General features: G+C 41.3%; 1 protein-coding gene across 3 annotated transcripts; it reads right to left on the minus strand.

Moving 5' to 3' along the window:
• Window positions 1-8,226: 8,226 nt before the first annotated feature.
• LOC136232563 (CRM-domain containing factor CFM2, chloroplastic) lies at window positions 8,227-16,467 on the minus strand. 3 transcript variants are annotated; one of them, XM_066021786.1, is made up of 13 exons: window positions 15,694-16,467; window positions 14,718-15,243; window positions 14,505-14,635; window positions 13,132-13,452; window positions 12,900-13,056; window positions 12,475-12,767; window positions 11,922-11,981; window positions 11,784-11,825; window positions 10,692-11,201; window positions 10,389-10,611; window positions 9,842-9,972; window positions 9,530-9,757; window positions 8,227-8,515 (listed from the first exon to the last, which is right to left on the minus strand). In XM_066021786.1, exons 1-12 carry the CDS (start codon window positions 16,384-16,386, stop codon window positions 9,554-9,556), a joined length of 3,291 nt encoding a protein of 1,096 aa, XP_065877858.1. In that variant the 5' UTR covers window positions 16,387-16,467; the 3' UTR covers window positions 8,227-8,515; window positions 9,530-9,553. The 3 variants fall into 3 exon arrangements, with proteins under 3 accessions (XP_065877858.1, XP_065877857.1, XP_065877856.1); XM_066021785.1 differs by lacking the exon at window positions 8,227-8,515 and adding an exon at window positions 9,262-9,435; XM_066021784.1 differs by lacking the exon at window positions 8,227-8,515 and having other exon boundaries at window positions 9,262-9,757.
• Between the last annotated feature and the right edge of the window lie 1,844 nt (window positions 16,468-18,311).

Below are 18,311 nucleotides of genomic sequence, written 5' to 3' on the forward strand. Positions count from 1 at the left end.
TTCCGTCCCTACGGGGGGCATCGTTGGGTTCGACGGGGGGAAGCTCCGATGCCAAAGTTAGTATAGAATATGAAAGAGTAAACTAAATTAGCAAAGTAGGGTTTCTAGGATTGTGTGAATGTGTACCTTGATAGCTCGAGATACAAGCTATATATAGTAGTGAAGTTGTAACCATTAGTAACTAGAAAGTCTCCATTAATGCTTCATTAATGGCGGTTACTGGTTTCCTTTAAGTATGTCCGTTAGCTTATTAATAGCTTATTAATGGTCTTTATTGCGGGATCGGCTCAGCTGTTCCGCTGGCGGATTGAGAGGTTATGGCGATTCGCCACATAGGTTCGCCCGCGGATCCCTTGTAGCGAGGTCTTGGTGATCCGCCTATCGGATCACCTTGCTTGATACGCCGTAACATTCCGATATCAGGCGATCAATACGTGGCCGTTCTAGGAGAATATCCCCTTTGATCCTTTGGATAATATCCCAATGTTATCAGAAGCCCCCCTAAAGTTCCTTTAAAGTCCTTTAGGGCTTCTTCGCGCGCCGTCATGATGACTTGCATTAATGGTCACTCTGTTCGATGCCAATCGACGGGTGACACGTGTCGTGGGCGCGCCGCCCGAGGGGAGAGAAATCGTCTTGTTCCTTCCTCTCTTTCTCTTTCCATTGCATTTGCATTCTTCTCCCATTTTCGTCGAGTTCCTTTGCCCAGAGTTCTTCCAGAGTTCGAAATCTTGCAGAGCTTTTAACTCACATGTAAGTGAATTTTTGCTTTGATTGCTGAATGTTTAGGAGTTCCTCTTCATCTTCTGGGTCTACTTTTGAGCTTTTTAATTTGACTACTTCTTCCGAAACCGTAGTTAGCTGGACTTCTTCCTCTTTGGAGAATTCTAATTCCTCCGAAGGTACTGTTAGTTGCGATTTAGCTGAGTTGCGTAAATCAGTGTGTAATAGCGGTCGAACTCGTTCAGGTAGGATTCGGAACCGTCCCATCGCCGTTGCTCGTCTTGCTCCGGCGATAGATTCTAGGTGGTTTTCGGGGATGGAGGCATCTTCTTCAGCCCCGTCTAGGAAAAAGGCGCCTCGTGCGGAGTCCACTTCCTCTCGTATGAGCGCCGTGGATCTAGCGAGTCTGGCGAATCGTTTTCCTTGGATAAAGGAATATGAGACTATGTTGGCGGAAGCTCATCAGCGACCCGCCTGTCCGCCAAAGGGGTATTTATCTGTATATAGTTGTCACGTAGAGAGAGGGTTCCGGCTTCCTCTTCCTAAGATGATGGCAGACATCTTAGCTTACTTTGACATCACTGTCAGCCAGCTGCATCCAAATGGCTGGTTAGATGTAGCTCTGGATTGTTACTTAGCCTCAAATTTAGGGGTAGTTTGTAACCCTTGTGTCTTCCGAACTCTTCACAAACCAACGAAACGAAAAGCTGAGTCTTTTTACACCTTTGCTAAGTTTGGAACCTATTCGCCGTTTAGCGGCAAGATGTCCAATGTCCATCATTGGGATGAAAAGTTCTTCTATGTAAAGATAAAGGAGGGCGAACCTCTAGGCTTTCCGTCGGTTTGGGGTGCCAGGCCCTTGCATATGGCTGGAGACATGCGAATATTGACAGACAGTGATGAGCAAGTGGCGAATGTCATGAAAAGTGTCAAGGCGGAGGCTTGGACATACGCCGATGCCTTGGACTTCATGATGAATGGCATCCCTTTGATCCGCCGGGAAGGGAACGAGATCACTTATGTGAAGTTTACACAAATTGATGAAGGTAACTTTGTTTTTCCTTGAACCTTGATTACTTTACGGTTCTTTTGTCAGGGGTTTGTCTAAGGCCAGTCACGCTCTTGTAGAGATACGTAAGAAACAGAAGGAGGAGGCGGCTCGAAAGAAGGAGCAGGCAGCGGATCCCCAGAAGGGCGCAGGAAAGCGTCCCGCTGATACAATGGTTGATCTTCCTCTGCAGAAGAAGAAGAAGAAGCCTGCAGTGTCCGGCGGACGAAAGTTTATGGCGGATGCCATGAGAGCCGCGATACCTGCTGTGGAGAAGGAACAGGTAAGCTGTTTTGATGTTTCTTCTTTCCACATTGTGAATCTAAGTTTCGACCTTCCAATCTTTGTGCAGATGGTCAAGCCTGATCTAGGCGGTTACTGGTCCGCCAAATATGGTGACGAGGGATCTTTAAGGAATGAGTCCGTCATCAATGACCTGGACGAAGCTCTTGGTCAATTAGGCGAGGTGCGGAAGAGTCAAAACGAGATCCTAGGATCAGCCCATGTGGCGCAGGAGTGCTTATATCAACGCGGCCAGCGCTAGTTACAGGTTGGCTTGATGGTGTTACCAACGGTGTTTCAATCCCTGAGGTGGGATTTTGCTCTCCACTCGTCATGTGTTTAAAATACGAATGTAAACCCTTGTTTGGTTAGGTTTCCACGCTCACCGCACCAATTGATGACTTGTGGAGAATTTCTGTTCAGCTTCCGTCCCTGCGGGGGGCGTCGTTGGGTTCGACGGGGGGAAGCTCCGATGCCAAAGTCAGTATAGAATATGAAAGAGTAAACTAAATTAGCAAAGTAGGGTTTCTAGGATTGTGTGAATGTGTACCTTGATAGCTCGAGATACAAGCTATATATAGTAGTGAAGTTGTAACCATTAGTAACTAGAAAGTCTCCATTAATGCTTCATTAATGGCGGTTACTGGTTTCCTTTAAGTATGCCCGTTAGCTTATTAATAGCTTATTAATGGTCTTTATTGTGGGATCGGCTCAGCTGTTCCGCTGGCGGATTGAGAGGTCATGGCGATTCGCCACATAGGTTCGCCCGCGGATCCCTTGTGGTGAGGTCTTGGTGATCCGCCTGTCGGATCACCTTGCTTGATACGCCGTAACATTCTGATATCAGGCGATCAATACGTGGCCGTTCTAGGAGAATATCCCCTTTGATCCTTTGGATAATATCCCAATGTTATCAAACCTTTAGAAGTGGCCAAGGACTCTCGAATCATTCGAAAGAGGGTGACCTTCGAGAGCTGAATAGAAGGAGAAACTTCCTTAAAGATTGCTTCATTCCTGCAATGCCAAATTAACCAGATGCAAGTGACAGTGGCAACACGCCAGATCATCGGCACCTGTGAGCTAAAATGAATGCTACGAAGAGTGCTGAAGAAGTGGATGAATTGGGAATGACAAAGCAAAGAGCAGTCAAAATGAATCTCAAGGGCCCTCCAAAGAGAATCTGCAAAAGAACAACTAATGAATAAGTGGTTAATGGACTCAGCATCCCTACCACATAGAGCACAACGAGAGGCAATGGAGAATCCAAGACGCTGCAGGAGGTCATGAGTTGGAACCCGTCCATGCAAAACTCTCCAGAAAGTGAAGGAACGAGAAGGGGGGGTGTGGGCATTCCAAACAAATTTAAACCAGTCCAGCGAGGAGGAACTAGGACTGAGAACCGAATAGTACTCTTTGGCAGAGAAAATACGCTTCGTAGATGGCTGCCAAGCGCAGAAGTCAATATCATCTCTACCCCGGTGAATAGATCGAATATTGTCTTGAACAACTAAAGGTAGAGTGCCTAAGGCAAGCCACTCTGAATTTACCAAAAAATCATCAACAGAATTATAGCGAGAACGCTTATCCTGATTATCAAGACCCAATCTGTCCGCCACCGATGGTACGATCCACCTATCAGTCCAAAAATTAAGCGATGAAGACTGGCCAATCCACCAAAAGGTCTGGGTCCCAAATGGAAGAATAAACAAACTTACAAGAAGACCAGATCGAGGAAGGAGCAATGGTAGCTTTAGGCAATCCAGAGACAGTCATAAATCTAGACTTCATCAGAGAAAGAGCTAAATTGGTACCTTGAATCAATTCCCAACACATCTTACCCAAAAGTGTCTGGTTAAAGATCCTAAAGTCCTTAATGCCCAAACCACCCCCTTCCAAACTTTTGCAACAAGTCTGCCAGGGAGCCGTCATTAGCTTCCTCTGATCAATACAACCCGTCCAAAGGAAGTTCCTAACACTTCTATTGAGCTTTTTCAACAATCCCACTGGCCACTTATAGATCAAGAATGAGTGAACCAGAGAACCAGTAATAGCAGACTTAATTAGAGTTAAGCGTCCAGCAAAGGAGAGAGAGCTACCTTTCCACTTGCTAAATTGGGAGAGAAATTTATCAGTAAGACTGCTGAGATGACGAGCCTTTGGAGCTCCTTTGAATAGAGGGACTCCTAAGTAACTGAAAGGGAGAGACTCCAAACGGATGCCAAGACAGTGAGCAAGACGAACCCTCCTTGGAGGACTCACTTGAGAACCAAAAAAGATAGCAGATTTGTCCCAACTAACCTGCTGACTGGAGATCTGTCCATAGAGCAGGAAGAAATCCTTGAGAGCATGCAAGTTGCTCAAGGATGTCACTCCAAAAATGAGCATGTCATCAGCAAAAAAAAAGATGAGAGGGAAAAGAATTTCCTCCAGAATAATACATGGGAGAATAAGTACCCTCCCTCACCATCTTAGCAAGCCAACGAGAGAAAAAATCATCAGCAATGTCAAACAGAAGAGGAGAGAGGGGGTCCCCTTGTCTAACCCCTCTAGAACAAGAAAAGTAACCCTTTGGAGAACCATTAATCATCACAGAAATACGAGAGGATGCCAGAATGTTTAGGATCCAATCCCTGAAAGTGAGAGAAAAACCAAAGGAATCCAACACAGCCAAGAGGAAGTTCCAATCTAAAGTATCAAATGCCTTACGAATATCAATTTTTAAGGCCATGTGTCCACCAAAACGTTTTCTGTCAAGCATATTAACTCCCTCAGAAGCTAAGGCAATGCACTGATGAATGCTTCTACCTTTAAGGAAACCATACTGGTTGGGAGAGACAATTCTTGCTGCAATAACTGCAAGGCGATCAGCAAGAATTTTTGAGATGATTTTAAAACCAAAGTTACTCATCACAATTGGACGAAAATTCTCAATTCTGTCAGCTTCAGCAACTTTAGGAATTAGAGCCATAATACTAGAGTTTAAACCAGGCAGGATGCAACCATGATCAAAGAAAGCCTGAACCATATTGCAAACATCCTTCCCTATAATATCCCAAAAGAATCGATAAAAAATTCCCCCAAAACCATCAGGGCCAGGGGCACTGTCAGGATCCATGGAAAAGACCGTGTCTTTAATAGTTTCAATGGAAGGTTTAGAAGTTAATTCCTCATTTTTCAAAGAAGTTACTAGGTTGGGAATTACCTCATTAATTGAAGAAAGATCAACATGTTCCCTAGAACTACGAAAGAGATTAGAGAAATATTCAATTACATGATCAGATAATCTAACCGTGTCAGAAGTGGGACCCTCATCTCCGATCCTCAAATGCTGAATGTCGGCCCATGTCTTTCTAACTCTAGCAGACCTTTGGAAAAAACTAGTGTTCTGATCCCCCTCTTTAAGCCACTTAATACGGCTTTGCTCTCTATACATCATCTCCTGCCGACGAAGCTGTAAATCAAGGTTGGAACAGGCTGCAGAAGTAGCATTACTCAATTCCGGAGAATCACCATGTTCTGAAATTTGCTTTTGAATATCAGCAAGGTGAACTTCAGCCAGGTGGATATTAGAATCAATTCTGCCAAACACGTTTTTATTCCAATCCCTGAGAATAGGCCTAAGGGTGCGAAGTTTATGACATAATAGTTGAGCAGGAGGGAGAGAGATGTGGGATGTAGTCCAGTGATTAGCAATTAACCCCTTTAAAGAATCATTAGTGGTCCACATTGCATGGAATCTGAACCTAGCAATCCTTGGTTCCCCAATCCTGCAATGAAGGAGCATCGGGCAATGATCAAAACTATATCTTGCCAAAGCCGTGCAAGAGGTAGAGTCCCAAGAATCCAAAAAGCCCTCTGACACTAAAGCTCTATCTAGTCGACACTCAATATGAGCCGTCTCATGCCGACCATTGGACCAAGTAAACTTCTAACCCAAAGTATCAATATCAATAAGATCACAATCATCAATAAAATTCCTGAATTCCCTGCAGGATCCAGCAGTAGGAGGGGAACCAAGCTTCTCATGAGAGCCCGTAATAGCATTGAAATCCCCAAATACCAACCAATTATTAGTTTGAAAGGCACAACTATAAAGAGAAGACCACAACTCCATTCTTTCCGAAGCCAGGTTACTACCATAAACAAAAGAAAGCAGAAAAGACTTATCACCCAACTGGTGTTGAACAGTAACATGTTGGGCATGAGAAGAATGAAGAGAAAGAGAAGAAGCATCCCTAGAGAGAAGCCAAAGAGTCGGCGAATCTTTATCATTCCAGGCAAAGAGAGAAAGACTCAGAGATCTTCAAAAGTGATCAGCAATGTCACTAAAACAAACAAGAGGTTCTGCAAGACACAAAAAATCAGGACGATGTTGTTGGCACAGAAGCTTCAGGGCTCGTTGAGTGCGATCATTACCGATGCCCCTACAATTCCAAAATAACACAATCATTGAAACCGCAAAGGCGGCTTGCTATGCCGTTTACCACTGACCTCAAGGGGAATGTTGTTATCTTTGTGCTTCTTCCTTTTCTGGACTTTAGACCAAGTCTTTTCCTCTGTATCATTAACCACCTGCAAATAGTCACTATTTTCTGAATGCTCAATGATTTGCAAATTAGGAAATTCAGAAGCTTGAGGATTGGGGTGAGAGGTTTGCCAACCCAAGACTCTCGGCTCTTTATCAAGTTGATGAGATGGAAAGTCAAGAGAATGAGAGGCGGGGGCCATGCCAGAGTCAGAATCAAGAATCGATTCACTAATCTTGACAGAACTATGAAGTACCATCTGCAAGTCACAGTTATTAGTTTTGTCAGACTCTTCAATGTCAGGAGCCCCTTTAGAGGATTCACCAGGATCAATGTGAACATCAGGCTTCTGTTGCCAAATCCGAGTAACAGACCTACCTCGAGGCTCGGGAGATCCCATCTTTTGCTTCCCATTTCTTTGCTTTGTGACAACATGTTCTTCACGACGAAGATTCCTCATACAAGCTCCAGCAGAATGACGAATGGAATGGCAAATGGAGCACAAGTCAGGAAGTCTTTCATATTCAAGGGCAATCCAATGCATTGAGGTGTCAGTATCCACCCTTACCTTGTATTGAATTTCCTTAGAAAGCTCCACATCAATCAAGATACGAGCATAATGACCCATTTCACCATCCACAGTATTCTTGTCAAAACGAAGGGGCACACCAATCGCCCTTGCAATTCTTGTCATGATCCGCTTATCCCAGAATTCCCAAGGAAGATTGTAGAATCGAACCCAGACTTGAGCAGATGTGGATTTGTGAGAGTCTGGATTAAATCCTAGACTCCAAGGAATGAAACACATAATTCCAGGCCTGAGAGCAATGGCACCACGACTCCAAACAGATTGGAGAGCTTCTGCGGAAGCAAGAATGATGTGGTAAAAACCTCTACCCAGAGAAATCAATCTCCAATTAGGAGGGCAACCCCAAATAGTTGAAAGTTTGGCCTTCAAGTCCGGCTGCTTCCAAGGAGATTCCCCTTTAGCAAGAGTGATACACCCGATAATAGAATGCTTACAAAGATTGAGCCTTTCATTGTAAATATCCTGCTGTATTTTGACGGCTTTAAAGCCGCCTTCTTCAGATATAAAAGATCGATCCACGGGGGGAGGAACATCAGGAGAAATAGCCGCAGAAGGAATAGCACCAACAAGAGTAGCCGCATAGAACCTAGGTCCAACAGAAGGCTCGGGTCTCGAAGGAGGACAAATCGCAACATCACAAGATCTAGGCGAAACATGTTTCAAGAAAGAGGATCTGGAAAAAAGATGAGCAATGGAACAATCCATCTCCATCAGATCTGCAAGAGCCGACCAAGCAACCAAAGACGATAGCGGCGGCGAAAAGTCGGCTGCGGAGAGTCAAAACCCTAGCAGTGCAAAACCTCTTAATCATCAAACCCTTTACAAAATCAATTAATTTAATCCATCACATATTATTAATTTATTATATCATTATGAATATATTAAATTGAGGTGCAGAAAAATCCAAACAGAGTCAAATTGTCTCTCCCTTGAGTAGTTTCTTTTTTTTTTTTTTAAGAATCCCTTAGGTAGTTTCAAGTGCAGTATCTAAAATTGCAAAGATCAATTAAAATTCCATATTATAAATCACGACAGGCTGGCCGGCGGCAGCGAGCGACGGCGACGCAGCCGCGCGATGACAACCCGCGAGCAGACTCGGAGGCGGTGCTGCGACAGATAAATCCACGAATAGAGCAGACCGGCGACCAGATCTATAAAATCCCATGCACCTAAGAAGACGGCGGCAGAGATAAGAAACAACCGCAGCAGCGGCGAAAGAAGAAGAGCGACGGCGGCCCAAACCGCAAAACCCCAAACACCTAGAAAGATTAAGATCCGACGGCGAGGGGAAGAAGCGCGACGGTGGCAGGAAGCGACGGCAGCGGCGGCGAAGGAGAGGAGCGGCGGCTTCCAAAACACAAATAATAAAAATAATAAAGAATTAATAATAATAAAAATAATTATTATAATTTTGTCATACTTAATAAACAAAAATATAATTATACAAACTTCATTAGCTACGGGATAAGTTTTTTATTTATATAACTAGGCACAATTTTTATAACTTTCATAAACAAAAACAATTGGAAGTTTTAAAAAGTTGATTAAGATAAACTTTAAAAACCTTATAATAATACGAGTGTATTAATGTATTAAATAGAAACACAAACGCACAGAGACGGTTTACCTTTTATCAAAAGTTAAAAAGGATATCAAATGACTTGAGTTGCACGTTTTATTCATATATATATATAATTTACACGCTCGTTCAAATGGATTGTGGATGAGTGAAGGTGCAGCTAATACACAAGTAAATCAACTTATTCTGAGCATTTTACTAATTACATTCAATAACTCTATTCTTGTCCAGTTATATTCAATTATCTCATATTCTTGTCCCATTGTATTCAATTATCTCATATTCTTGTTCCATTATATTCAATAATCCCAAAACTTCAACTGTCCTGTGAATTTTCAAAAGTTTCTAATTATTTGTCTATTTAGCATGGTCTTTTTATCGCATGATAGAGAGTGTCTCCCTTTTTCTGCATCCAACAAATTTATTAAGAAACTGGACGTTATTGAATGCAATTGGACAAGAATATGAGATCATTTGGAAGTTTTGAAAGTAAAGTTTTGGACCAAATACAAGAGACAACAAATGTATTCAGCCTTTTTAATTGAGCATACTAGTTGATTTTTTGAGAATATTCAAGCACCACATGCACACAACATTTTTGCTTTTCCATTGGCACCAATTAGGGCATGGATGCATCTGCTGAATTCAACATGCTGAATTTTTATAAATCTCAGATGAAGACGGTCTCCTGTAAAAATGGAATGATAGTATATATATATGCTCTCATTTGCATCTCTCATCTAAAATAGAACCATATATTATCATGGATTTAGTAATAATACCGAATTTCATTGAGCATGCTTTAATTACTGGTTACGCTTCGGCAGTCCACATTCAAGTCTGATTGCAGCCATGAGCTCAGGAGACACGGCACGTGCATACATGGCTTCTCCACCCACTGACATGTTCCTGGTATCTTGCTTAGAACCAGGTTCATCAAATGCTCCCCAGCCCCGGTATAGTATCACTTTGCTAGGCTCCTGGGAGACTAATAGTGCACCTGTTGCTTGCTGTAAGGTCAACAAAAGTGAAACTCTACATCCAAATTCTTTTGACTCAAAATATATATAGACAGGAATGGGTACTGTACAGACCTCCAGCTGGAAAACTACTTCCTGGATTGAAGTCCCTTTCGCTCTGCCTTTGATATTCACTATTGCAAGAGGATGTTTCTGAAAGTGAAGTTTAATTTGTTTTGCAACACCAGAGACAATGTTGCTCCTTCCTAATAAGTGGCAGTGTTAAAATCAGAGTTCAGGATAGAATTTGAAATGCAAGAGCAAGAAAAGTTGGAAAAGAAGGATAGAATTTGAACAGTAATAGTGAGTCGGGAGCCAAAGCATCTATTTCTCTTCTTCCAATAACCGAATCCGTATCATGTTGCAGATAACATAAGCCCACATAAGCTAGGTTTCACAGCAACATCCTAGACACTATTTACATCTTGCCACAAGGAGCCTAACGTAAATTTCATTAGATTCACATGCAAAAGCAATATTTTGGCCCGTATTAAGGCAAGTACATGAGCCAAAATATTGCTTTCGCTTTTAGGGCACCTGCTAAGTTCAATATATGCAACTGCAGGGACTATATTAGCAAATGATAAAAGCAAACGACCAGAAATAAAGAAAGTATAAATACCTACTGCCAGCACTGGACGCTTCTTTATCTTCAGAGCTTGCTTCCGTAGCAAAAGTCTGTCTTTATTAGAAAGACGAAGACGCTTGGAAGGCATTTCATTCTCTTTTTTCACGGAAATCAAAATTGATTCTTCCAACTCACCAGCAGATGATTCTACAGTTGGTCTAATTGTATCATTGCCAATCACAGCATTATCAAGGGGGGAAAATTTCCTTTGCTCAGACTGAAATCACCATATAATTGCTAGGTCAGAAGGTACAAGGATGCAATACAAAACCAACATAAAGGAGATATAAAAATCACCATCAAGGTATTAGATGTTGAGCCAGCAACTCCACCATTTACAGCAACAAATGAAATTGAATGGGTTTCCTTGCTTACTGATTCAGATGAAAATGGAGGTTCAATTATACCAGTTCCAATAAGGGAATTGGCCTGAGTAGTCTTTACTGCATGGGTTTCCTTTCTCACTGACTCAAATGAAAGCTTAGGTTCAGTTTTACCAATCCCATTGCCACCAAATTGCATAGGAGAATCAGTTTGAGTAGTCTGTTTTGCATTGGTTTCCTTGCTTACTGCTTCAGATGAAAACTCAGGTTCAGTTTTACCAATCCAATTGCAATCAAGTAGCAACGGAGAATCGGTTTGAGTAGTCTGTTTTGCATGGCTTTCCTTGCTCACTGTATCGTATGAAAATCGAGGTTCAATTTCACCAACCCCATTCCCATCGATTAACAAAGGTGAATCAGTTTGAGTAGTCAGTCCATCAGTTGAAATAACAGAGTTTAAATCAGCTTCATGTCTGTCTGTAGTCTGCAAGCAATCAAGCCACTAAATTAGAAATTTTATATGCTAACTAAATAACAAAGAGAACTTATATGATTTCTCAACATGCAGTTTGACATGAGCACGTGTTCTGGATTTTTGTTTTCTCTTCAATTCTGAGTAGCTCTCAAACATAAACCACCAAGAGAAAGAAATTGTAGAAATTCCAACTTCATTTTTTCTTTCAACCATCCCAGTATACAGCCTGTCTACATTCTCCCAACAGTGAGAAGGAATGACTGAGATGAGACATTATCATAGTTTAAGTTCAAAGTAAGATATTTTGTGTCTAGCAGACTCCTTACTAATCAATTTTCTTTAACCTAAATTATGATACAATACATCGGGGGGAAACAAGCATAAAATGGACGTACATTTTACATGTCTCTAGAGAACGTTCTAATGGCTAAAATTTTGTCTTAAAAAAACATGGATTGGGGATTAATGGGAAGGTCTATGACCTCTCTTGTTTAGCCAAGCCAACCATTGGACTAAAATCTATATACATAACCATAGAAGTGCTTGCGTGCACACATCTATCTTCAAGAAAGTAAGCTTCCAAATTCTTACTTCATCAAATGGCTGCACATTGTCGGCATCTTCCTCGTGAGCCTGTTCAAGAAAAATATAACCAATTTAAGCAAAGTTACAATGTAATTAGTGGTAAAAAACAGAAGTTTCCAATAATGATATAGAGAGATAGCTCACCAACTTGTGTTTCAAGTCATTTATGTTTTTGGTAAGCCTCAAAATATTAAGCTTCAAAGACTGCATCCAGAACAACAACGGAAAAAAAAAAGATTAGCAAAATCAGCCATTTACCTAATTGATTGCAAATGATCAAAATTTGAAAAGGAAAAGAGCTATTATCACATTGGGAATACATTAAGCAGACAGGAACATGTCATCACTTTATTACAGGACCAAGCTAGTAAAGAAAACCTCCAACTACTGCTTAATGGTAAAATTCAAAGTTATAACTAACTCAAACACCCCCGTCCTTTATTATACTCTGCATCAAAATATTATTAGGATAGAATAAAAATGTTTAATAAAATGATTTAACAGGTTGTTATATGGATAAGCCTAATTCCAGAACCTTGCTCATATATGATACCAGCTAGTCTTTCAACTTGAAAGTTTCCAGCTACAAGCCTGGAAAGCAAAATATGAACCCCTAAATGGACAATCTTAACTGTGCCAAAAATGTGTGTCTGCACATCCAGCCATATAAATTGGTGATGCATAAGTCAAATTTTACCTCATGGCGCTGGGCCTCAAGTGAACGCTTCATTGCTTCCCTCTTAGTCAAGAGTGTTGAAGGCCTCAAAAGGGAAGGCCGCTGATAATTCTTTCCACGATATACAACAATAGCATAACCCTTTCTGACCCTTTCTACTGCAACTAATATTCCACCACTTTCAGCTTCTAAGGTATGTGCCACTTCATTAACAGCTTCCAAGCTTTTTTCTTTACATATTATCTTCACAAGTTCTCTATACTTCCAATGAAGATGCATGTTTTCAACTGTGCCATCAAAAACTCCCCGTCTACCTGACAAGGAAAGAGAAAATGCAAATCAATTGTATATTGAAGCAGCATACATTTTGACGGGTCTTCAAACAACTCATAAATCTCTGTAGCTGTTTATCATGTTGAAAATCTCTGTATCAAGGTATAACTCACCCAACAATAGGAAGGGCTTCATTTTCAAGCCAACCTTCCTAAGCATGTATCTCTCTTCATTTGTAATACCCTCCTTATCTTTTTCTGGTTGTTGAGACACTACCGCACTCTCCAACTTTGCAAGAAGTTTCTCTGCTTTTGCTTTCTTTTCTAGTGCCTGTCATAATATGCAATATATAAAGATTGATAAGAGTTAACTAAGTATCATAGTGGGAATTTCACAAAATCATACCATAGCCAATCTGCTGCTAGTCCTTTCAATAGCTGCCTCATTTTGACTCAGCTTCCTCTGTTTAGACAGATCAGAACTATAATCATTGGTAACGTCGGAATCACCTCTAGAGCCATCATTTATGCTAACATCTTTTGTGACCTTAGCCTCCTTTGCAGTTTCACTTGATATACTATGTTCTCTTCTATGTCTATCCATATGAATTACATGCTTTCTTCTCTCTCCTATTGCAGAAGAAACAGCAGACGGTAGAAAATCCTTTCCCCGATATAGCACAATAAATTCTCTGTCCCTTGAAAGTAGAATCCCTCCAGTCAGCCACTGCAACAAATTGTTTAAAGCTTAATAGATGCTGAAAATTTTATGCGGCTAACTTTACAACTCTTTGGCTAGTAAAATTTTCTACATAATAAAAACAGAAATTGCTTGTAATCCACTAATATGGTATGCTATAATAACCAAATGGCAACAGTTAACGTAAGTAGTCAGCTAGACCTTGTACCTCTAAACTAACAAAATTAAACACCAGGAAGCTGAGTTGATAAAGTAAGAGAAATGAAGTCCAAATACCATTAGGAAAAATGCTATCTTAATAAAAAGAAATGGAACATATTGAAAGAGAACTTAAGTAGATAAAGTATGCAAACAATTGTCTAAATTGATGAGTTCACCTGAGATCATAACTTAAACCAACAGAAAGTCCAAAGAAGAGAATTAAACCTGTAAAAAATTGAAATACATGTGGTGTATCTATGTGCCACGTATATTTAGAAAAAGGAAGCCCCAGTCTGGTGTTTTAGTAATAGTCTAACATCTGCCAGGACCACTAAATCAGCGCAGAGCCATTACAATCTCATTCATAACTTCTTCTTTTTTTGTCAGGGTTCAGTAGCAAAATTCGCACGTGAATAAAGATAAGAACTTAAGAAGCATAAAGACTATCAACATACTGAAGATTTCACCAATTACGAACAATGGCATTACTATTACCCGAAAGAGTATATCCAAAAAGATTTTATCCTACAAAGTAGATAATGTTGACATATACAGTTGACATAAACCATGTAACTGAAGGTGAATTTGGTAAGCAAGTCGCAATTTGACTTGATCAGGAAATATGACTCTTTTAATAAGAGCACCTATTAAGGTTAATTCCTTTGAATTTCCAAAATATGAACAGTACAGCCTCAAAGCATTCTACATTAAAAGAACCTGAAAATTTTAAGGCTTAAGCACTCATCAACTTACAAGTATCATTTGAAGCAAAGCATGGCAACGGCCTATACTTTTTGAGAAGAAGAACGGCAGTAAAAAAGCAAAGGGAAAATATAAAAAGAAAGAAACAAAAAACATATTGAACAACCTAGGCTTACCTTTAACTCTTCTGCCATCATCTCACTATTAGTATTCTGCACTCCTCTTTTAACAGCAATTTTAGCAATCTCACATTTTTCCCAAAGCTTGACAATTGAAGCAGCCAACCCTTGAAGTTTTCTATTTCTACCTGATACGAGAAGAAAGCAGGTTTTCAAATATTCATTTACAACAATATAACTATAAGATGTAGAATTATAAGCCCATCTCACCTAGTGCAAAATGGCATGGCAAGGGTCGTCCTAGCCTCTTTAGTGTTGTCATTTCATCATTAGTCAGTATTGACTTGATGCCATATGGAAGAAGTCGGAAGGGTTTTCTATACCCAGGAACAATAGCAGGGAGAAGATCAGCATCAACTGGAAGCGGCTCATATCCCCACCAGTCGGTAAAACGAGGTCCTAGTCCATCTAGCAAACGGTCTACTTCTTCTGAAAGCTGCGCTTCACCTGGAAGTTGAAACCGGACCCTATTTGCGGAACCAACACCTTTTATTAGGCCTGGTCCAACCATTTTATGGGGTGTGCTTGATCCAGAAGACTCTACAATAGCTGCTTCAGATGAGCAGCTCCCCATTTTGTCACCCCCATTATCTACATTTATATCTTCTACTGTGTCAGTAGAACTGTCATCTGTTGTAGTTTTATCTAATAAGAAGTAGGGATACTTATAATTGACACCCCTATAAAGCACTATTTTACTCCCAGACCTCCAAACAACCATACCCCCAGTTTTTCTCTGCAAATATCAGAAGGCATAATAAATTACAATGTAACTGAATATGTAATAGCAAATATAAGCCAAACTCAATGCTCCAATGAGTGCAGAGAAGATAAGTAATAGTGCATAATAAATGATTATCCAAGACATAAGTTAAACAAGTTACTATGGCATGCCACTAAACCTGGTCCTGAGGAAGTGATCAAATTCTGTGTAAGTGTACTTAAAAACACACACATCAAACTGGCGTACGGATGATAATTAGTATGGAACAGAGTTGGACAGAGTTGATTTAATTAGGAGTATAACATATATTAAGCATGGGCATGAGCATGTTGAGAAGACTAAATGTAAGTGCTATCAAGGTAAATACTTGTACAAATATAATGTCTCATAACAAAAGAACCATAATTCAACATCTCTCTTTTTCTTTTCTTTTTTTGAGAAAAGAAGGTTAATGATTCTAACCTCCAATAAATCATGAGTCCTCTTCATGTTCATCCGGCACAAATCCTCACAAACAATCTTAACCACTTCTTCTCTCCTCCACCTCTCATGAATCCCGTTCACAATTCCTTCTGTAATCCCCGCTTTTCCTACCTTCAACTTCCTCTTTTCGTCAATTCCAATTCTACTCAGCCTCCTGAGCTCCTCCGTGGATAAATTCAGTTTCGCTAATGATGGAGCCCTGGGCTCTCTCTTCTTCGCTTCTCTCTCTTTCTTTACCTCCTCCCTCAATTCATGATACCTCACAATCGCATTCCCTGAACCAGGTCTCGGAACAGGATTTTCCGGAGAGCTCCAGCTAGGGTCCAAAGTATGCCCGACGCGGTACTTAGACAGTTGATTGGGAAGAGGAATAAAGATTTCTCCAACTGTTTTCGTTTTAGTGTCTGTACCAACGGTTTGTGGTTTAGGGGCTTGTTCAGTGAAACCCAGAGAGCGGAGCTTATCAGCTATACGTTGGATAGCAGAGTGAGGGAGGGTCTGGGAGTTGGAATTGGAGGAGGAGGAGGAGGCGGAACAGCGGATGAATGAATGGAAAGGATTCGTTGTGTATGAAAGGATTAGGGTTTTGGGGGTTGAGAAGAAGGGAGAAGAAGAATTTTGAAGGGTTTTTGGTGGAGATGAAGGATGAAGATGGTGAAGAGAAAGCAGCATTTCATTTCATATGCGTTAGCGGGAGGAGGAAGAAGAAGAAGATAGTGAAGATGGGAAGTGGACGTTGGCTTAGCTGGTAATAAACTATCTTAACTCGCGTGACTAGTGCGTGATGGACATTGTTTCCAAATCACTTTAAAAAAAAAAAAGTGATTTGCTTCATACCGCTCCTTATTTTCCACATACCGCCCCCAAATTACACTTTTACCCTTGCCCTTGATATTTGAAAAATTAAGTTCAAATACACATTCTTACTCCCAAACACATTAATTCAAACCCGAAAAAGAACCCGAACTAATTATGGTTGGACGTGGAGGTAAAGGAAAAGCAGTAGGGCTCATTCCGGTATGTGAATTAACTTAAATGTGTGTTTAAATTTTTTTTTTTTTTGTTTTCTGTCCCGAAAATCGGGACAGATTATTATGTTGCAATTACTCATGGCGGGTCCAGGACCCGCCATGAGTAGGAGCATGGCGGGTCCAGGACCCGCCATGAGTAGGAGCATGGCGGGTCCAGGACCCGCCATGAGTAAAAGCATGGCGGGTCCAGTACCCGCCGTCCTACTAATACTGGCGGGTATCTGGACCCGCCATGTTCTTAATCATGGCGGGTCCTGGACCCGCCATGTTCTTAATGACGGCGGGTCCTGGACCCGCCATGGTCTAAATGATGGCGGGTCTTGGACCCGCCCCGCTATGTTCTGTCCCGATTTTCGGGACAGACAACGAAAAACTTAAAAAAAAAAAAATTTAATAGTTAGCATATTGTTTTTTGAATTTTAGCATGTTGTTTGTAGAAATATTTAACGTAATTTTTCGTAGAACTTTAGCATGTTGTTTTTAGAAATATTTAGCAGATTATATTTATAAAATTAGCTTGGTGTTTAATGTTTATTTTCCAGCGTGACATTGGAGAGGGTTCCGGACATCGCCATCCTTCCTTACGTGGCGTCACAGCCTCTCGACAGAGGGAACGAGGAGCAGAGAGGCTCATGGCGGATGCTCAAAGGGCGCACGTGACAGTGCAGCGGTCCATGAGTGACTATGTTACCATGGATGATGGTGAGGATTTTCCCGAGAGCGACCCTAGCCCAGTTCGTCGGGCGACGAAGGGAAAGGGTGGTCGTGCCGAGTCATCTGGTAAATAATTTACATTTTTCTCATAATTTTTTCTTTATTAATTTACTTTACTATAGAAAAATTGTTTAAATGTTATACGTCTAATACTATTGTAGGGAGTAGTAAGCGCTCGAGGAATGTTGTAGACGATGACTGGATTGTGACGGATCCGGTCCCCGGTGGACCAATTGATGGTACTGTGATTCCCAGCTTCTTAGGACATGTCGCTTCTACCATATGGATCGGACAGCTGAGGCCGGAGCTCAGGGGCCACACTAGAGGGACATTCTGCCGGAGATTGAATGAGTGGTATAAGAGCGCTCGTCCAGAGGTCAGGGCGCTTATACGGGGATCACAACTAGCATACCTCCCATCTACCATGTACACACACATTGATATGCCCCTTATATGTGCTTTTATGGAGCAGTGGCAGCCAGATACGTCATCATTTCACATGCCATTTGGGGAGATGACGATTATGCTGCATGACGTCTGGGAGATTCTACGCATCCCAGTGGAGGGACGACTGGTGTCTGATAGCATTGGTGGGGAACAGCTTCAATCGGTAGTGATGGAGTTGTTTGGGGTGACTAGAAATGAGCTGTTGGCTACCCATTGGAAAGGTGGCGGGGTATTCTGCACTTCAGTTGTCTCTTTATGCTCTGTAGGTCGGATGTCTGAGTTTGAGGCTATCGGGTGGATGTTTTTGATGTTCGGTTCCACCTTGTTTATAGACAAGAGTGGCGACCGAATCCGACCCGCGTGCATACTAGCAGTACCTATAATAATATAACTTTGGACTTAATA

Source organism: Euphorbia lathyris, chromosome 6 (genome assembly GCF_963576675.1).
Source record: "Euphorbia lathyris chromosome 6, ddEupLath1.1, whole genome shotgun sequence".
Lineage (NCBI taxonomy): Eukaryota > Viridiplantae > Streptophyta > Magnoliopsida > Malpighiales > Euphorbiaceae > Euphorbia > Euphorbia lathyris.